We start from the raw sequence: 22,082 nt of genomic DNA on the forward strand, positions 1-22,082 counted from the left end.
AGAAGAACTGGTGCAGTGCTGAGAGGAAAAACAGGCTGGTGGAGAAGAAAATTTTCATACAATAGTTCCATCTCCTCCAGTTTCTTGAGGACTACTGTAGACATTATGCCTACTGCATGTTTGAGGGTACCAGAGATAGCCTCTTTGTGACTGGAGCAACTCATTATGTGACTTTCCTTAATTGTGTGGAGTGTTTTACCACACCAGCAGCCCCTAGGAATAGACAGTGTTGGCGTGAGAGCTCTCCACACATTGGGGAGACTCATGGGATTAGCGGTTCCAAACATTACAGGTGCACAATGGGAACCGGCAATCTTGAACACCTGATTCAATCTTCCCGTGCTCTCTGTATGGGTAAGTTTTTATGTGTCTCTAGCTTGGCCCTTTGTCTTTTCAATGACAGGGAGACTTCTGACAGGATTAACTTGTATTTGTTGTATTTGTGTCCTGCCTTTCTTCCAGCTAAGTCAAAGAAGCACTCTAGTTTGAAAACAACCTTGGGCGTGAGAGTAATTTTGCCAAAGCCACACACCCAGTGAGCTTCATAGAAGAGCAAGCAAAGATTTGAGTTTCTGACTTCCTTACCCAGCCCTCATTATTTGCCCCAGCTCTCCCTCCCATGCAGCTACCCGCCCTGGGAACCTATGGTGGTAAGAAATCTTATAAATGAATGAATCTGATGAAGCATGCCTCTAAAACTTGCTGGGCTGTTAAAATACAGGCACAGTCCTCAAGGCCAGTTCTCGGAAAGAGGCTTAGTAACATCAGTGGGATTGCCAGGGAAAGTGCTCTGAATGCACAGGATGTGACATAAGCAATGCTGAAAAGCCTGTGTGGGTGCATTTAAACAGCTTGATCCCACTGATGTCAAAGGCATAAATACATTAGGTGTGTAAATAAAAGCCTTGTTGAAGATGATGGCAATGGCCTCCACTGCTGGTTGAAGATAGGGTGATTTGTAAGTGCTATACAGAACAAGCTTTAAAATCAATGCCTTGGTTTGTCAGCATCACACTGAGAAACCAGAACCAGGGTTACTGACCTCAAGAAGGAACAACATCTCCTATTGATCATTCATGACATTTTATCCAGCCCTTTAAGGTAAACTGCTAGGACTCTTACGTTACACCCCCTCTCTGCACTGACTGTCTCTCTCCCTTGAGACAGGAAGATTGAACCTGAGACCTTCTGCTCTACCACTGAGCCATGACCTTTCCCCATAGTCTACACTGGCATTTTAAAATGAGTGGGACAATTAAAATAAATATCCACCACTGTGTCCTGGTAGCAGCATAGCAATACCATACTCGGTAGGTAATACATTGGAAAATTCCACTCCCAGGGAAGGAATTAAACAAACCTTTTAGTGTTCAAGGTGTACAGCTTGGCTAGCAGAGTATATTTTCTAAGAGAAGAAAATATATAGCAATCTGCATAATACGTACAGGTCTCGGAGGTTTGCAGCAGTAGAAGCAGAGATCGGGGTTTCTGTACCTAAAAGTTAGACACAAACAATCACATTCCCAAGCTCCTCTAAATGGTTACCTCTGGTTCTGTTGCGCTGTGACTCTTCCCTTACTGAGATCAGCAGAGGCACTTCATTTTCCTTTAGAGGCCCTGATGCATTTTGTCTGAACAGTATAAATGTTTGTCAGTAGTTCATGGTTTGTTTTATTAATTCTAAGAGGAACAGCTGAACTCTCACGTCCCAGAGGTTCAACAGCTGTGTGTTATTGCCTAATAACCTTCATCTCAAAATTGGCAGTTTTCTCGAGAAACGCCTTTCCTTTGGGCACTTATCTTTAGACTCATTAATGCATGAATATGTTGCAGAAGCAGTCTTATTGTATTAAGTGTACTAAAGCTGACTAAAATCTAAAACAACCACCCCATGTGTGGTGCTCTGTCTTTTGACTGTTAGCCTTGCACTTGCCTGTTCATGAATGTGGAGCTAGAACAAAACATGGCATGGTTCTACTTAGCTATGCAGACCAGCTGTAGAAACATGAACAATCCCCTCTAAAGTTAATCAGACTTCCAGGATGCCACAGTCTGACGCAAGCAAAAGTAATGGGGTTGCCATACCTAAATGACACTATATGAGGTTGGGCCAAATTGACCCAAAGGTCTTTACATCTGTTGGCTTTTTCTCCCATTGTGGCGTCAGCAGTTTGGTCATGTTCACTTGGAAATAAGTCCTGTTAACTCATTGGGACTAAGAAACAGAGGTTTACATCCTGAGTTGCTCTGATGGAAGAGGGTTGGCAGAAGATGACTTAACCATCCCTCCTATCTTCTGCAGGACCCTGCAAAACTGCTCATAGAAGGTTCCTCCACCTGATTTTTAATTGTCTCCCCCTTTCCATTACCACCTCACATGCCACGGACCACTCCATTCAGGAGGACCCTTAAATCTTCAAAAGAGGCTTTTCAGTGGGAGGAATTGATGGAAACTCCCCATCTTATGCCAACCTCCTTCTGGCTGTGCTTCTCAGGATCCAATCCAGGCTATAAATCAGTAGGTATTGGCAATATTTAATAGGAACATGACAGGAAAATGTTTGCACCCAGCCAAGAAATGAAAATTAGAACTCATTGAGCATCATTTAAATTGCTTAGATTTTTAAACTTCATTTGTCATTAAAAATAACATTTGAGTGGAAGTCATATAATGTTTCCCAGAAAGATTATTAATCAGTAAAGAGGAAATATGGCAGCATGCTAATTTCACACGAGAACTTCATAGTTGAACTGAGATTTTAACCACGGGCTTCAGGTTTAGAGCATATGAATCTTCAACCTCTATAATATTTCATATGTAGCAGAAATATGTCAAAGATTTTACCGTTCCGTTGGGGATACTGAAATGATAGACAAGGGTTTTTTGTTTTTGTTTTTAAGAAGCAAGACATTGTGACACAGAAGCGGATCAGTGGTAACTAGCAGAGCCAAAGATGGGGTGTAGAGCTGTGTTCACATTTCTTGCCCACTGACCACCGAAAGCTGAATCTGAATGAGATAAGTTAAGTCTGATCCTTGCCCTTTCAATGGGGCTTCTCCAGGTGACATTTGTGACACAATGGGGGTGTATTTCCACAACCTCTAAACGTCCTTCGGGGGGGGGGGGGGGAGTTGGAATAGGCACCGCTTGCATCCACCCACAGAACTCTAGCCTGCCCTCTTCCCCCTGCTGCTCCTTTCAATTAAGCTTTAATGAGGCCAGGGTTCTAGTGTAAGACGAGCCACCTTTTTTCCCTTTGGCAAAGTAGGCATTCCTAATAGGAGTTTTGTAAGAGAGCCATTTCAGCGAATTGCTTTCTTTAGCAAAGGCGCAACTTGTGCTTGAAACTTCAGCAGCTTTTGTATTTTTTTGTTTGCTTGCTTTTTCTGGTGACAAAGGATGATTGTTTTTACGTCAAAAGGACGGCTGTCTGTCCCTGCACTCTGGAATAACGTTAGTTAATTTTGAGTTCGATTAAAGTGAAGTATTTCCCCCCACCGTCTCCTATAAGAACACAAAAAACCCCCTGCTGGATTTGAGGCCTAACTAATTTGGCATTCTGTTCCCACAGTAGCCAGTCAGATGCCTCTGGGAAGCCCAAAATGGGACTTGAGCACAGTAGCCCTGTCCTGCTGTTTGCCCCCCAGCTGCTGGTATTCAGCTTCTTCTCTTCTTCTTTGGTGACCACTTGTAGCAGAGTAAGATTGTCTTCCATGAACATGGTCTTAACAGTGAGTCTGTAAGTGACTGTGGAGGCCAATTCTGGATCCACATGTCCTTCCACAGTGTGGACATAGGTTTCTGGGTGGGAGTTGATCATGGTGAGGGTTTGCCAAACGTGCCTTTCTCTTAGCACGCATACTGTGGTGTAGTGATCATGATCAGTAGCCACTGATAGCTTTATCCTCCAGAAATCTTTTTCCATTTTGTACAAATAGAGGTCTGAAAAGGAGTTACTTTTGCATCATGCCCTGAAGACTGAAAAGCTGAGCTTATTTAGATGCAAGATAAAGGATTCTAAAACTGCAATCCTTTTGCACCCTTACGTGAAAGAAAGCTCCATTTAACACAGTGGGACTTACATCCAAACAAATACATATAGGATTTTGCTGCAAAAGAACTATTGCACCCAGCAAGTCTATTTATAGTGGGAGGAATTCCACTTTGCATTATGCCAAACATTCCAACAACACAAATATTTCAGCTTGCTGAATGGAATGACCCCCCCCCCTCCTGTGTGTTGTTCTGCAGGGGGCTATCCTGACCCACCCCCAGCTAATTTTGGGGGGTGCAGGGGAGGAGAGAAGGGAAATCCCTTTTGTGCAGGGCTTAAGAATTAAGAAGAATTGCTTAAGTTTATTCCACATTTTGAACTATTCCCATGTATGCTACTAGCAAATTCAAGAGCAATAAGTTCAACAGGAGAAGCTGTATCACTCTGTTGCAACAAATCTCAAAGAGTCTCAGTATAGTAAGAGAAATTATGGGTGAATTTGACTTATAAGCTTTTGTGAACTAGAGCCCACTTGTATTTATTTGCCTTTGAAGTGTCACAAGACTTTGTTGTTGGGGAGGAGGAGCTGTAGTTTTTGTGTGTTTTTCTCCATATACTTGGCAGAGCTGCGGCTGCACACATTTAATCCTTGTCCTAGATCCAGCTTTCCAAATTGCATTTCAGTGGTTCTGGTTTGTATGGCTACAAAGACACCACTATTCCATTCTTGAATAATGTATGCACATTATAATTTGCCATATGGTGAGATGCAAGACAGCCTGGAGAAGGAGCACTTTTGGTCCATTTGACAGGGCAAGGAGAGCTGTGTTACAAGTCTGTTGCAGCAAAATTCTTGTGGTACTAACAAAGCTTATTATGGCATAAGCTTTCATCCGAAGCATCTGGTGAAGTGGGCTCTAGTCCATGAAAGCTTATGGCACAATACAATTTGTTAGCCTTCAAGGTGCAACAAGACTTTATGTTCTTGTTCTCAATGCATCCTCTTTTGCTGTTTCTTGCAGCATGTGTAACCATATGGTACTATTTCTTAATTCTTCACGTGGGTGCCATAAATGGACATAGTGATTTGGCCTAAATAACAATACTTATTTCTTCTTCTTAGCTTTTGCAGAGAGGCCCAGCTGAATTGTGTATTGAATTGCATTTAAACTCCATTTTATCTCTGCCTGAAATCCTATGACCCATGGACGTTTTCTAGGGAAAGAATCCTCTTCTGAACTATAGATATGACAAATATGATATGTTGTTGAGATATTAATCTTTTGCTGTATTTTATTGTTTGAATTTTGGGATTGCCTTTGTATGTTCTTGTGAGAGCCTTATGGGACAAAAGGTGGCACAGAAATAAACTAACATAACAAGTAGGAAAGCTATGTATCTCCCCGCCCCCTTGCTAAATTAACTATAAACAGTCACTGTTCTACTCTCTCCCCCCCTTCTCTTCTGCTCTCGATTTCATGGATTTCATCTTTGAGAACTGCAGTTGAATTATATACAGTCCTGATAGCTGTTAAAAAGAAAATAATTGAAGAGCAGGCCACTCATTATTTACCTTTCTCACTCAATGCATTCCTTCCAAAGCATTTTTCTCCTTTATGCCAGAGCCTTGTTTAAACTGCGTGTAAATAAAAAGTGAAGCACCAGATTGCAATCCAGCAGCATACTGGGGGCAGGGATGTTGAAAGCAGCTGCTTTCTAGAAGCCACAGTTTCTTGCTCGCTCTGAGATTTGTGGCTGTCTCGGAAAAGACCAGAAGCCCTGAATGCATGTCCCTTGTTAAGTCTGCTGCTAACTGGGTTGCCATCTTGCTTACGTGAATTGAAACATCCCTGTGATTTCTCATTCCCCACCCCAATTTTTCTGTAGCACAATGGTGGTTAATAAACACTATTTCGTAGTACAATCCTATCAGGACTGGCAAAGTGAGGCCTTGGGCAGCGGATGTTGGGGCCATTCTCCTGGCACAGCCCATCCTACCACAAATTAGCCCCCAACCCAAGTGTTGTGGAGGTTGCTATCCCTTTACTAGGGTGATTCAGCTGTCAGTCCGGTTGTCTTCCGTATGTAGAAGGGGGAAGGAGTTTCATCTTGCCCTTGACCTCAAGCAGCAAAATGCCTTAGGCCTGAACTCCATGCATTCTTACTCTGAAGTAATTCTCGCTATGTTCAGAGGTAAAAGTCCATAGGATTTGCAGCCTTAACATCTCATTTACTTTGTGGTCTTTGACTTTGTCCTTGCAGAATTTTCATGAAGTAGCTATTGCCCACCAAGGAGGAACTGACCTATTGACCTGGCTTTCACAACACTGTGGGCTCCTGGAAAGGAATGTGCAGCTTCTTTTACTCCTCTTTTTTAAAAAAACAACAACTGTGCTGTGTTAAACAAAGGTTTCGCTTACTGTGTTGCCTATGAGGCCCGAGCTTGCGATCAAGCTCTCTTCTTGCGAATCATGACCTTAAGCATGAGTTCCAGTTCAGATGACATGCTAAGCAAAATCATGACTTAGTTCAGCACAGTTCATCAGAAAGAAAAACAGACTGGGGAGAAGCAAAAGTGGCCGTGAGCAAACTTCAGGAGCTCCTACAGTCAACGCTGGTTTCCTCAGCCAAAATTCAGCACGTGTTATGGGAGCCAGGTCTTCAAAAAGGAGGCACGTTAACTCAAAAACCCCTGAAAGCCTTATGGCCATGGCAGCTTCTTCCCAGTATACTTTGAGAAATGTACCCTTGTTAGAGTGCTTGGAGTGGTCTGTTAGTATTAGGAAGACGGCAAGCAGGAAGCTAATAAATTCCCTGCAGGAATTTGTTGCATTTACACAACATTGTCATTGTTAATCGCAGTACGCGAAGCACTTTGTATAAATGGTAAATATTAACCCATTTAACTGGTTGGAGACTAAGGGTGAGAAACAGTGACATGGAGAATCCATAACCGCAGTAGAATTTAAACCCATCTCTTTCAGTTATTCTACATGGTGTTCAATGGCCATTTTGAATGTCAGACAAAACTGCCACCCATGCTGAGCTGCAGTTGCTTTGTTTTAAAGCCTTTCATTTTCCTCTTTTTTTTTTTTGTAATTATTTAGCAATTAGTCTTCTGGTGTAACACGGTGACCCTTTGTGCCTATAGGGGATGGGATGGATTTCCTGCCTCCCACAGACAACGATTCCACTCCTCACCTTGTTCCTGCTTATGTAGAAAACAACCAGCATGTGAATAGTGTTCAAGTTAGCACACCCTTTCCATGACCCCAATACATCTGGGTGATGGGACAGAGTGAAACATGTTGTTACCCAATATTTTTTATGAGTTCAGTGTGGGGGCAGGGGAGAAAAGATAATTGCATCTAATTTAAAACCAGATATTCCGTAGATGCTCCTGCAAGCTTAGTGACATAAAACGTTACTGCTAATTATTACACTATACTGTTGTTTTGGTATTTGCACATGCAAAAGCAGAAGTCTATCTGCTCATCTACCTTATAATGTTGTAGTGTTACTATGGCCTTCTGAAAAATATATTTAATATTCTGGGAAATGGAGGCTAGATGGAATTATATTTCTGTATAATTTTAGTTAGCTTTTATAATAGAAATGTAATGCAGAACTTGGGTATGATGCTAGCTGGTAAGAGAGAACTGGGGAGGAATCCTATAGTTTTAGTCATTCTGCAAGAAAGGAAAAATTGATAAAATAGGTTTATGTAAGGCAACAGGATTGTAGTATCAGCAATTTGAGCTGAGGTCTGTCTTTTATTATGTGTTGTGCAATACGTTGACACATAATTTTTAGATGCTAATACAACTTTCATATTTAGCACTTAATATAATATCTTTGGACATACTTCTGTTATGGAATTCTGAAAACTGATACTAGAGCCAGTTTTTAGAAGATTGACAGTTTTTGGAATACTATTTTTTCCTTGATCTTTTGAGTTCAGACTATGGCAGGCTCTTGGGAAAGGCACAACATAACAGTGGCTAATGAACTGGGCGTCTGTTGTTTTGGAACACTTCTCATATGGAAAACTAGCAACCCACTCCTGTGTGTGCTTACTCAGAAGTCCCACCACGCTCAGTGGGGCTCACTCCCAAATAAACCTTCATAGGCTTGCAGGCTAAATGTCAAAGGGATAGTATAGTGTCCAAGCCTTTAAAACCCCACCTTGGAATAAAATCAGATTAAAATTGGGGGTGGTCAGGAAAATTGTGTGTTTCAAATTTATTCACTGTGGGTCACACCAGCCTCCATTGGTTGATTCTAGTGGTCCACAGTGCTGCAACTTGTTTGCAGAGCATATTAATGAGTATAGTCTAGAAACTGACAGGCAGATTTAAATGTAGTGAGATTAATTGCCTGGCTTGGTGACAGCACATTTTTCTTTGGCGATGGCTTGAAGGTGTGACCCAGTGCTACCGCCTTTATTTTCATACTTCTGATTCCTTGCACATGGGCGATATTTCAAAAAGCTTTACTGTTGAAGTAAATATAAGGGGAAAGGAACTTGGGTGTCAAATGACTATGATCAATTGCAGCAATCTGAACAGTTTCCAAGGCTTCCATCTATCTATCAGGCAGTAGCTTTTATACTATTTTGGGGGGAAGAGGGAATTGTAGCAGACTAAACGTGACTTAGACAGTACGCCTTCTCCGTCCATCTTTTAACTCTCACCTACCAGATTCTAAAAACATGGTATTAAAGATGGAGGCCTCTTGACCCAAACTGAAGGCCACTTGATGCTGTCTTTTTCAAAAACAAAGCAAAACACCTGACCTTAAAAAGATTCATTAAAAAAAACCAACCCAGAACCTAAACATAACCAATGGTATGTGATGCTCCCAAATTGTTTGGATGTTACACAAAATGGCGGTTGAGGGTGCACTGCCCCTTCTTCCATCCATCCTATGTTGTTCCCAAAGCCATTTTAAGATTCTCTGGCGAGCTACTGCAAGCCATAGGAGACTGAGATGGAAATTGGCCTGACTCATTGCAAAAGACCTTCTTATAGCTGTACAGGAAATACTTGTCAGCGGTTCTGGTTTAAATGCTGTTTAACTTGCAGATGAGAGAAGCAAAACCTTCAGTTAAATTAAAGAGCTACCTCCCAAGAGAACTTGAATCGTAGTACATATTGCTGAGGGAAAATGAAGCACAGGCTAGAAAGCTGTATACTATAAACTCTCCTGTTAACTGTATCGCTGATAGTTATAATGTACCATTACAATATTATTTTGTGACTGACTAGCTTTGGTGGCCAGTGAAAGTACGTAATCTAAAACCAAATATCAGTCGATAGTCGCATAAAAGTGGAATGTCATAATCACTATTGCTAGCTACACTTTACTTGTTAGATTGGGGTAGCTTGTGCAGTGGAAGTGAGAGAGCTGGGAAGAGAAGTGGGGAAACAATAGGAACCAACAAATGCTGAAGGACAAGCAGTTTTTTATTCAAATTATTTATAGAAAAATATTACTTGCTTAAGTGAGTGGCAGATGAACCAGCCTCTGTGCTTTGTGTTTCTAATATTCTGTTCATCAGAAGTTAGAGCTATTCTCTACTGCAGTGTCAATTTTGTTTGATAGACTCCAAAAGCTTTGTAGAGCAGGGGGTGACAACTTTTTTGAATTCGTGCACACACCTGATAATTTGTGGGGGAAAGCAGCACAAAACCTCTTGTAGGCACCACCACAAAATGGCTGCTATGAGATCATGGTTAATAATGAAGGACAAGTAACTTGCCCAGGTAACTGAGTACAAGGCAGAGCTGGCGACCGAGCCCCTGAATTCATTATTTTGATAAGTCTGGTGCAGAAAGGAACCCCCTGGTGCTCATGAACGTTGGTGACCCATGTCTTAGAGCTGCATCTCACCCACATTCTTTTTCTCTGATATGGGCAATGGGCGGGGAGGAATTGTTACTGTCCCTTATCAAGAATTATGTCACAGACTGATGGAACTTGTAGTCTAAAACATCTAGAGGGCCCCAGGTTGGGAGAGGCTGGTTTAAGGTTTAAATTAATTATAATTCATGGTTAAAAACAGAAATTATTCTATTTAAATTTAAAACAGAAACTATGAAATCTCATTGCAGCTGCACCAGAGGAGCAGGAGGAAAGGAGAAATATACAAGGTCTTGCTTTTGTTTTTTCATGTAGCAGTAAACTGTGGTATAGCATTATGCCTGAAACAGCCCTATGTAAGCCCTTGAGAATGGACACTGCCAAGACTGTATCTTAGACATCTGAAAATACTCATTTTATTATAAATAATCTGCATTACTCAAGGTGGGTGGGGAGCAGAAATGATTATCATGGAACATTTTATCTCTACCATTGCCTTCAATTTAGTGAGGATTTTTATCACTCATTGTTGAAAGAAGGCTTCCCTCATTATGAATTTTTGTTAGCAAACATGAGGGGCTTTTGAGACTAGCTCAATGAATCGGCTTTTCATTCTTTTTTGTGGTTTGTCTTGTGACACTATCATGGCTAAAGGATGCTCAGTTAACCAGGATGACATGGCCTTGCGGTTATTTTCCCTTTCAAGGTAACAGTCCTATTGTGTGCAGCTTTTTAATGATGTGGCTGAACTCTGGCTTTGTAGAAGCGCTTGCATTTCAGAGAATGTAGTCATTTTATTTTTAGAGAAACTGCCCTGCTCAAAGATCCATTGCGCTAAGGATATGTCATGGGATAGATGATTAAGTTGCTTTTCAGGGTGGGGGTGGGGATCAAGTCACAAGCTAAAGTCATGAAATTTTCTCTGGAAACAACACAGTTTACTGTTTCAGCTATTCTAAAGTAGCTGTGAGATGAATTTACAAGAAGGAAATGGGCTTCTTTGTCTTTCCATGCCAGATTGATAATGATTTAGTAACAATATTAGTCCTAATTACATGTTTTTCAAGTGACAATAACGAGTTGTTGTAGGATGGGAATAGCAGAAAGATTATGTGTAATAGGAATTTTGGTGCAGTTTCTGTGAACTTTATGCTGTTTGTAAAGTTTCATTTCCTTACCCCCCCCCCCTCACTTCGTTCCTTGGCCTAGATTCTATGGAATTCACTTTCTCTGGGAATGTAGCTCATACTCATTTGGTAATGAAACTCTGCTTTTTCTTCTAGGGATCCTTCTTTCCAGACAGCTGGCTATGAGAAAAATATAGTGGCTTGTCAGATTAAAGACACCCCTTGCCCCCTCAAAGCAACTAAACCATACATTTCACATATTGCAATACTGTATAGATCAGGGTTCAAAATGCAAAAACAAAACTGTTCCCTGTTTGCTATATTGGACAGTTGAAGTCTTTCTATTTTAGAAGCAGCAGCAGCACACACAGAGGAAATGCTTGCATTTGAATCTGTGGCTGTTCTAACACTGCCTAGTCTATTTCCTATTCAGAAGTCCTTTTGAAGTGTTTTAGAGCTTTTTGGATAGGGAGGAGGTCAGTCAAAAATTCAGCCACCACCCAGCTCTCACAATGGATTCACATCATTTGAACAATAGGATCTCAAAATAAAATGGTTACTTATAGGATGCATTCATTGAAAGGTCCCTCTCTCTCTCTCTCTCTCTCTCTCTCTCTCTCTCTCTCTCTCTCTCTCTCCCCCCCTCTCCCTCCCCCCACCCCCCGTGTCAGTAACATCCATACAGTTGAGTGTACATAAAATAATGACAGGTTCTATCCCTTGTTTCCCAGATAAGAATTAAGTAAATAAAACATACTTCTTGTTGTTCTGCATTTTTAATGACATTTTTAAATTTGGATGATTTAAGGAACTATTATTCCACCTTAGAAAAAGTTTCAGCTAAGTTTGTGTGTTCATTCTCTCTGAATATTTAGAGCATACAAGCTCCACACTTGGAAGTCTGTCTTCATAGCTATGGGCTAAAAACTGGGCCTTTTAAAAGTGTGAAAGCTGAAGCTTTTGTAATGCATCCAGTATCAAGATCTCTTCCTTTTCTTTGCGTCTTCGCAACTGGGACATGTACACCTACTGAAGTATTGTGACTAGACAGGGCTGAAGTGCAGCATCTAAAACATCTCCCTGAACACAATAGGAGATGGAATAAACATTTTTCTTGCAATAATGTATCATTCCCTTTAGGCCCATCTTAAATGCCTTGAACACCATCTTTTCAACAACCCAAATCGTTCCCCTTTATCTTTAGTCCTCCATTGTTTTGATGTCTGCTAGATTCCAGTAACCCAGAGTTGGGACAAATTCTGATTCGTCATCAGGTATCCTGGGTTTCATCCTATAAAAGGGCTGTGCTTTCAGAGGCAAGGGATGTGCTGCTCCAAGCTGTGAGCTACTAACTTATTTTGCTCTGAATAATCATAGCATAGCATTTCCTGTGTCTGGAATTCTGCTACATTGCCCTTTTCCACAGTTGCATCTTTGTTGCGGGACAAGAATGAACAATTAGGAGCAGTTTTGTAACACATTTTAAGTAGTGCTTATCTATACATATACTGTTTGCCCTAACACTGCCTTCAATGTTAAGAGGGTTTTTGTTTGTTTTTGTTTTACCTTTCTGCGTTTCTGATACTAAATCATTAAGGGCTTATCTTCACATGTTTGCATTTCTGAGTTTAAACTAGAGCAGTTGCTTGCTGCCAAAGTGGGAGCCTTCAGTTCTCAATTCTTCTTGTTTAGATTGGCCAAAAACTCTCACCTGCACTTCAAAGCTTCATGCAGGTGCATTGTGCATGGGACAAAATACTAATGTGGTGATGTTTGTGTCACAGGGAAGAGGGGACCATTGCAGGAGATACTGCTGACAAAACTGTTTTTCAGAATGGCTCTGTCATGATAACCTTACTCATTAAAACTTCTCACTCTCATACATTCTGACTTTATTAAAACCTTCACAGCATATTCACAAAGGGACTATGGGTTTCCTCTTGAAACACAATTTTTAAATGCCCAGGAGAGGACAAAGTTGAATGAAAAAGCATTAAGCAATAATTGATTTGTGAGAGCAAGCTCTGAGACTTGTTGCTATGGCTCTCTGGCGTACTTGTCTCATGTCCTTTAGAGATTTTAGTACAATTGCTCCTGCTTTCCATCTGTGCAAATGAAACCAGGTGGCCTGCCTCAGGGCTTTAAATGGCCATTAGCTGATTAGGATTTAGGTTATGGCTCTGTTGGCTTAGGGAAAGTATTACTGTGGCCTTGGACAAAGCTATAACTTTAAAAAAAACATGGTTTGATTTTTAATTGTGTTTTAAGATTGTTTAATCTGGTGCCTCTATTCTTGTGGACTCGTGGTAAGAGAAAAAAGGTTTTCTACATTCAATATAGTTGGGTTCTCCCCCAACCCCATTTCTTTGGAGGTACCAAGTCCTCCTACATCTTGAAAGAGGTTGGATGTAGTGTCTGGGTTTAAAATGACTTTTGGGGAGAGTCTGTGGATGGTTTTCTTCTTTGCTTAGGCCTCACATAATGTCATATTTGAATTTGGGAAGTTTTCTCCTAGATTAAAAGTCTGTTTGTCTCAGATAGTGGTACTGAAAACCACCACCACCACATTTTCCTGTAGTGTGTGGTTCTTTTATTGTCTGGTACTATCTGTTCTGTGGGCATTTTGAGCGGTTCTCCTCCCTGCTGCCCTCGGCTTGTGAGATGTTATAGTCTGCATTATGTAGGTCAATTCAAGATGAGTTGTTAGGTAGCAGGACTGCCTTGATGTAAGTCACTGGGCTAGGTTATCTTCAGCCATATGAGTCATTGAAGCCAAATAGTCTTTCGTTCTTCCAGTGCACGTTTTAGGAGAAGTGTGTCCTGTATAAACATGTCTTTTAATTTCAGCATTTCCTCCAGTTTGGATCATTGCCATTACCCTCCAGAGACACCAAATAATTTAAGCCACTGGAGTGTTCAAGAGATGAACATTGTGTGGTTGTAATGCTGATATGTGAAAGACACAGAAGAAAGACACAGAATATATAATGCTTTGTACAAGATGATGCAAACTGTAATGTGTTTGTGTGTGTCTTGGGGAATCTTTGTTGGTTTAAGTATTGTTCACAATAAGAGTTTTGTTCTAAAATAGAATTTTAAAGGCTTCAGTGAGGTTAGTACAATGTACATTAAAGAAAAGGGTTTGTGTGTCCTTCCATTTACAAAGCCAAACAATACCAGAAATAACTGGTGTTGGGGGTTTTTATTTTAAAAAATGCATGTTGAAAAGAAGACCAAACCCATGATTTAAGGATGTATTATAGTTTTTTTTAAAAAATCAACTGAAATCCCCATGAGATTGGCAGCTAAGAGCTTTTCTAAAACTAGCAGTGAGGGATACGCTGTGGGCCCCAATTCCATTCCAGTCAGGTTTCTCCAAATCCTCATGTGTCTGGATTAAATCACTAAATTAAATTAAAAGATATATAAATAAGTGTGATTTAAACTGTGTAAGGGGCTGCAGTATGAGTGGGGAATGATTTGGATTGTTTGCAAACTAGTCTTCTGAAAAAAGCTAAAATATAATCACTGCAACAGATGTGTTGCTGGTTACCAATACAGCTACCACTGCCACCACTTTCTCCAACCTCAGGATGGTGATATTATGTGAGCTGAGACATCTCGTATTCCATTTTGAATAGTCCATATTCTCCTTTCATTTCCTATGAGCTGCTTCTTCAATCCCACATTCTCTATTTCTATCAGCCGCACCAAAGATTGACCAATCAATGTAAAATAGTTGAGGTAATTACAGCCAATAACATGCTCACTTATCATATGTCAATTTATGACAATATTTTACCACTGTCATTTTGGGGTGTACATGTACGCCATTGGTCCACCACTCACAGATTGACAAGGCTGGTTATTGAAATGCTAGAGATATTTCCCCATACACTGTCCAAAACACTTTCGTGATCAGAAGTATCTGGAAATAGGATACGATTACTTAGGTACCAATTGAAGCTATCCTTTGCTGTGGACTTCAGAATGGTAGAGAATGAGGCACCCACTGGAATGCGAATGTGTTGTCAGACAAGGTTGATGTCTGGTGCATGGAAAATGCTTTTTGCCACTCTTTCCTCTGCATCTCTTGTGGAAGATGCTGGTTTTACGCTTGCAAAATATCTTGTCAAAAACGATGCTCGCTATGGGGCAACTATATTTACAGTGCTCTTTCATTGTCCCAATCCCGCTAAAGAAAAAGTGCTGTATGCTTTAAAAGGGTAACTGACAGGTGTCCATTCTAGTAAAGGATAACATGACCCATTCATTTCCTTCAGGATAATTCCCTATTGTATAATCGCAACATGCTTTCCTGTTTGTTTTGTTTTTTAAATAACCCCTGGCCTAAACTTCCTGTTCATCAGCTTGGAATGATGGTAGCATTTTGGCTATACAACTGCTTTTCCATCTTTTGACATTACTCATCAACCTCTTAAAATTCTCCGGATTTATCCAATGCATAATAAAATTCCTATCATCTATCTATCTATCTATCTATCTATCTAATTTTTTGGCTTGATATTCTTCTCTGCTTGTACATTCAAGGAATGGGATAGGGATTATACAAAATGTAGATGTTTGTGTATGTGTGTGCGCGCACACACACTTTTTATACCTTAAGATCATAAACTATGTGAAGGTGTGCTGAAGAATGTGTTTGAAGATAGTGAAACAGTTTGTTGCTGTACAACAGGATGTACAGTAAGCAGGCAGGTTATGCAGGGGTTATGTTCCGGCGGATTGTGCCTAAAGCCAAATTATGCATAGTCAAAATCTATTGAGCTCAATGGTAAGTGGGATTGCCAAAGTCATTTCCCCCAGAACCTCACACCCTTTCTCCACCCTTTTAATTTTTATTCATTTATTTTGCCCGCACATAAAGCTGAATGTGCAAAAGTTAAATGCACATATGTTGTGGGCTTGCTGTATTTATTGAAATATTCCTCTCTCCACCACTCCTTATGGCAGCCATTCCTGGACAAGGCAGTTGAGTTATGTTCTGACTGTGGCCGTTGTCATCTATATACTTAGTCAACTAAGAAGAATGAAACAATGACTATTTTGGAGGAAGGGACACCCATTAAAAACTCAATAAGCAGATACTAAGAATGGTTTTCTTGGCAGTCAGTGCCAATATATCTAGATCAGATTGTGCAGAAACTGTGCTATTGTACTGACTATAAGTAGATGGAGAGTTTTCCCGTTCACAAGGCAAGCGGTACAGTGTATTGTATAGGCCAATAGTGATAAGTGGGAGCAGTTTGCCGCTTAATCACAAAAGTGTATGTGTCACAGGCCTTAATGCATTTGTGCCTGGCGGTCTTTGATTCTGTTCTCTGGCCTTATCATGCTCTTATTGAAGGTGGCGATAAAGCTTCCGCTATTGGTGTAAACAACGCTGCCCTGAATGCCTGAGAACGTTTACCCCGTTGGACCTATCTATAACTCACTATTTATTAAGTGTACTGCTATTATGTGCCTCTCCATTCTTTCCCGTATCTCTCCATTCTTAAGATAAGTGTAATGAAAAGAAATATCTTAAGAATTCAGTTTCTGTTTCTAGTTCTCATATAAAGATAAACTTGTTTGCATGTGCTCTTCCATGTAACTCCTGAAATGCCTTATGTTTCCCACCTCTTCATGGTTGCCACGTACTTAGGTGTTACTGTAACAGAAGTGATGCTCCCAGGACGCTCTGGCCAGAAACACTTATTTTCACCTTCAGCAAGTTGCTAGTCTCTCAGTTCTTCCAGCTGAATCTCTTGCACCAGAGAGTGGTTTGTGGCCCATGTGGTTCACTTGGGAAGTGCAAGTACTTCCCTCCCAGTTATTTATTTAGATTTGCTAGTCATCTTGGTTCTCTCCTTTTGGAAAATTTTTCTTAAAACATATCTGTCATCCTTTGGCAGGATGTTTACATTACAAACAGGCTTGTATAACCTCCTGAGAGGCACTGCTGCTGCTAAGGATTTGGCCTGCTAAAGATATCATTCAAGAGGTATTGTTGCCAGCTTTGTTCCTTTATCATTATTATTATACTGGCACGTTTTCTAAACCCTTTGCAAGCTTGTACTGCAGACATTGGGAGGTGAGAATACTTAGCTCCATACCATAAAAACCTCCATCTGCTGATTTCTGCAGATAAAAAGCAGGGAAGCAGGGCAGTCCTAAGGGGGAGGTAAAAAAAAAAAAAATCTCACCAAAACTGACAGGATGCCTGTCTTGCTGCCCTGTCCTGTGCATGTTTACTTGTACATAAACACCACTTAACACAGTGTTTGCAGGCTGGAATGGGTTGGATTGCATTCTTGAGCTCCTTCCATAGAAAGGTCTGTAGAGACGGAGAGACCCTGTGAAATGCTTTCAGAATCTGCAACTATTAGGCTGCATTCATACCACACATTTAAAGCACTATGATACACTTCAAACAGCCTTGGCCTCCGAAGAATTCTGGGAGCTGTAGTTTGTTCAGAGACCCCTCTTCCCCACAGAGAGCTACAATACCTAGAGTTCTTGTGAAGAGGGATTGATTGTTTAACCACTCTGGAAAATGGCAGCTCTGTGAATTCCCAGGATTATTTGGAGGAAGCCATGACTGTTTAAAGCGGTATCACAATGCTTTAAATGTATGGTGTGGACGTGGCTTAGGAGTGCAACACCTGACTGGGCTTTTTCTGAATGCACTTTTATACAATCAAAAGAGCCTGTCTGGGTGTTGGGAGGGAAATAATGGGAGAGAATTGGCAGGAATCAATTGTGAAGTAGAGTTCTTCTGGGCTGTGAGGTCAGCTAATACTTTTTGGTATGCATTTTAATTACTGTTAAGTAAAAGAAGTAAGTCACAAATGTTAGGAATGTGTTGTTTGTTTTTAAGGAGAGGTGTTGCCATTATTTGAAACAATTGTCACTTGCACAATATCAATTCAAAAATATTGAAGCTCCTGCTGTGAAGGTATTTTAAAATATATTTAAACAAATCCCTATTCCTCCCAAGTATAAAGTGCCAAGCAGGACCTTAGTGCAGTTTTGTTTTCCAGCTATGTTAATATTTCGGCATGTGGCTACTTGCAATTACAATAAAACTGTTTTGACATTTGTGTTTGGGGTTTATTAGGGTGGAAGCTTTAATCTTGTCTCACTGAGCTATTTTGTGTGTGTGTTGTTCATTAAAAATAAGGGAAGTGATTACTGAATATTTGCCATGACACTGTTCCTGCCATAAGGGGAAGTCATAGGACAGACTTACAAAAACAGTTTCATTAGGAGCCAATTTCCCCCACCTCCGCCCTAGGGCTGCTTCATTTAGCTTTGGGGGTTTCTGACGGCCCTATTTTATCTTGTAGTTCAGTGTAATAAAGATTGGATAAGGGAAAATGCATGCTGCTTATGCTAAAACACAATTAAGTAAAGGTAAAGGTACCCCTGCCCGTACAGGCCAGACTCTAGGGTTGTGCGCTCATCTCACTCTAGAGGCCGGGAGCTAGCACTGTCCGCAGACACTTCCGGGTCACGTGGCCAGCGTGACAAGCTGCATCTGGCGAGCCAGCGCAGCACACAGAACGCCGTTTAGCTTCCCGCTGGTAAGCGGTCACTATTTATCTACTTGCACCCGGGGGTGCTTTCGAACTGCTAGGTTGGCAGGCGCTGGGACCGAATGACGGGAGCGCACCCCGCCGCGGGGATTCGAACCGCCGAATACGATCGGCAAGTCCTAGGCGCTGAGGTTTTACAGCGCCACCCGCGTCCCAAAACACAATTATGATGCCCCAAATGGATTTTCAGAATTTAAGCCATCAGCAGCCAACATTTGAAGCAACATACAATTGAAAACTAGTTCTTAGAGCTACAAAGCATGTTGTGGATACTAAGCAGGCCAAAGATAGCACTTAGAGCTCAGAACCAGGGGCCTTTTAGGGATGGTTAAATGCTTGGTTGCCTGGGGTGGTCCAACAGTTGATTGCAGATTAGTTACTAACTTGGTGACTCACTTTCTCTTTTTAAATGATGGGCAGGTCATCTTGGAGGTGTTCAGTGCCACTAAGATAAATCTGCCACCTCCTTTTGTTGATATGCTGTCATTGTTCCAAACATACAATCTACCTGTCTGCTTCTGAGTTCATGAGTAGAGGAGGGCACTGTTGCTTCAAGTCACTTCCAACATGTATTGGGGACCAAGAAGAGGCAGAAGGGTGGCAGCAAGTAATATTACCACATATCGGCAGCTTCTCTTTATGTCAGTCTTCCTCTCTGCTCTCATGTAGCACACATAGGCTGCCTGGGGTACAGGGCTCCAGACTGGCTGCTTTCTCTGTCTTCTGGGATGCCTACTTAACAATTGCCCCAAGTTTTAGATCAGGGGTCAGCAAACGTTTTCAGGAGACCTTGTGGGGGGCTGGACTATATTTTGAAAAAAAATATAATGAATGAATTCCTACGCCCCACAAATAACCCAGAGATGCATTTTAAATAAAAGGACACATTCCACTCATGTAAAAACACGCTGATTCCCAGACCGTCCATGGGCCGGATTTAGAAGGCGATTAGGCCGGCTCTGGCTCCCGGACCTTAGTTTGCCTACCCATGTTTTAGATTGTAGAAGCAGTTGTTGAGCAAATCTGTTTATGTCAGCAATGAAATTGTCTAGTCAGTTCCTCTTTTGACCCCAAATGTAGCAGTGTGACTACTGCAGTTTGTATCTCCCCACCTCAACCTAGTGTGCTAAGGGGTTTTTTTGTGTGTGTTTCTGTTGAGGTGTCAGTTATGTCTAGCAATGTATTCATTTAAAAACTAGTTCCAGCTGAACACTGGCTGAGAGACAGAATTTTTCTCCACTGGAAAAATGTCATTCTTAGTAGGATTACAAGAACAGGGAGCAGAGGAACTTTGTCCAAATAAGGAGTGTGTTTGTATCTGATTAGTCTGTTAAAATCTAGCCTAGAATCTGCACATATCAGTAGCTGGGGGGGGGGGGCGAGCAGTTTTCTTAGCATTGCAACCTAAATTAGCAAATTCCTAACAATGTCTCTTCTTCCTGTTTTTTTTTTCTATTTATCTGCAGACACCAGTCAACAGGCTCGCTCTGTATCCCACAGGCCTTATTACACACTGCCTAACAGTAGCCATGAGAGGCGGTCTGTCCTCACCATTACTGAACCTCCGCGATTCCATTTCCAGGCCAAAGGAAAAAACATACGCCTGGATGCCCATTCCCGCAAAGCCACTCGGAGGAACAGTTTCTGCAACGGCGTCACTTTCACCAACCGGCCCATCCACCTCTACGAGAAAGTGCGTCTCAAGCTGGTGTCCGTGCACCACGGGTGGAGCGGGGCCCTGCGCTTTGGCTTCACCACTCACGATCCATCGCAGATGAGCGCAGACGACATACCAAAATACGCCTGCCCAGACCTGGTGACACGGCCAGGCTTCTGGGCCAAAGCCCTGCCAGAGAGGTTTGCACTAAGAGACAACATCTTGGCGTTCTGGGTCGACCGCCATGGGAGAGTTTTCTATAGCGTTAATGACGAAGAGCCAATTCTGTTTCACTGTGGCGTCAAAGTCTCCGGGCCTCTCTGGGCACTGATAGATGTCTATGGAATCACTCATGAAGTGCAAATACTAGGTAGGTGTATATGGTCTGTTAAAAAAATCTCCTTCTGTATAGACCCTTTTGTCATATCTCCCTTCTCTCAGAACAAGCTGTGTGAGTTAGGGTAGTGGTACTTATGTTGTAAAGTGTAAAGCCCAGATACTAAGCTTGCATTTTCATTTTCATCACTGTTACTGGGACTCGGGTTCAAATCCCTACCTAGGTATGAAGCTCACGGTCTCTGCCAAGCCTACCTCACAGGCTTGCTGTGAGGATAATAATGGAGAAGGAAAGAACCAGATGTGCCACCAAGAGCTCTTGGAGGAAAGGCGGAATGTAAATGTAATAAATAAATGAAATAAGCAAGCCCCTGCTTGCAAATGTGAAATCTTCAGGTGGGCATTCAGCTCCCTCGTGGTTAAATTGGATTGCACCATGGGGCAGATAAGCTGGCAACAGATATTTTCCCCCCAATTACAGTTGTCTAAATTAATACGCCAACACTTCAGAAATTTAAAACCAATGCCAGAAACTGCTCATAGTATTTATATTGGTAGCCTGTTCCTATTACATAAACTCACTTGATAAAACTGCAGGTGTATTTGTTGCATAGGTGCCCTTGGTGTGAGATAGCTTTTAACTTTTGGATCTGTGAGCCCCACAACCAAGGAGACCAAGCCAATGAAATGAGGCCTCTTCCCCTTGCATTGGCTCCACAGATTGCCAGCTGTGTGTACCATGCAGTGCCATGACTCATCCTCCCTCTCCAGCTCAGGCTTTATAACCATTATCTCCTCTGACGGCCACTTAGAGCCTCTCATGTGGCATTCCTGCCCTATCGGGGTTTTTTAGAAAGCACAGCACCTTGACACAAGAGAAACGCCAGCTTCTCTGCTTATCAGAGGACTCCAGCGAGGGCAGCAATGTCGTAATTCTCTTTCCAAGAGTTTGGAAGCTTTTCCAAAGCATTGGGTTTTTCCTCTTCTTGAATCTATTCCGTCCAGGCAAGAGATTCCTCACTCTTGATTTATCACCTTGTCCTGTAGAGTTCAGGTGATAGCTTGGCTTCAGTTGGCGTACCTAGAAGTACAGCTCAATGAGCCATGATTGTGGACTTATTTTTGTCCTTATAGACAAGCCTGATAGTATGTGTTTACAAAGCACTAGGGATCTTGGATGCTGCCTGTGATGTAATCTGCTGCCTCCAGTGTTCTCAGAACATGAGCACTAATACATGCGTCTGGTGTACTCCGGGGTTATCTGAATAAAGCTGTCACAACCCCCTCCCCCTTTCTGGTATTGGTTTACTACACATATCTGCAGCTCTACAGTTGACTTCAAAGGACAGATTTGGCATTCCTGTCATCTTAATTGTGGACATGATTGTTAAAGATAACGTAGCTTCAGCAATAATGACATAATGAATGCATTAATGGAGAATAGTTCAAATCATTCTTAAATAGGCACAGTTTAAATTGGGGCTCTTAAAATTTTGAAAACCACCAC

At 41.6% G+C, this 22,082-nt stretch overlaps 1 protein-coding gene across 8 annotated transcripts in view; it reads left to right on the forward strand.

Annotated features, from left to right (window-relative positions):
• NEURL1B (neuralized E3 ubiquitin protein ligase 1B) overlaps positions 1–22,082 on the forward strand; it is a 180,863-nt gene that overhangs the window by 147,141 nt on the left and 11,640 nt on the right. For 5 of the 8 annotated variants that reach the window (XR_014508766.1, XR_014508767.1, XR_014508768.1 and 2 more), the window contains exon 2: positions 20,049–20,609. Coding sequence is in view for 3 of the 8 variants with exons in the window: in XM_083430843.1 (XP_083286969.1) it covers positions 20,049–20,609 (561 nt within the window). In the remaining 5 variants the exon portion in view is untranslated. Of the gene's footprint in view, positions 1–10,108; positions 10,148–20,048; positions 20,610–22,082 lie in introns of all 8 variants that reach the window. The other 3 variants (XR_014508764.1, XR_014508765.1, XM_083430844.1) reach the window with 1 other exon arrangement.

This window comes from Podarcis tiliguerta (genome assembly GCF_965153285.1).
Source record: "Podarcis tiliguerta genome assembly, chromosome: 2".
Lineage (NCBI taxonomy): Eukaryota > Metazoa > Chordata > Lepidosauria > Squamata > Lacertidae > Podarcis > Podarcis tiliguerta.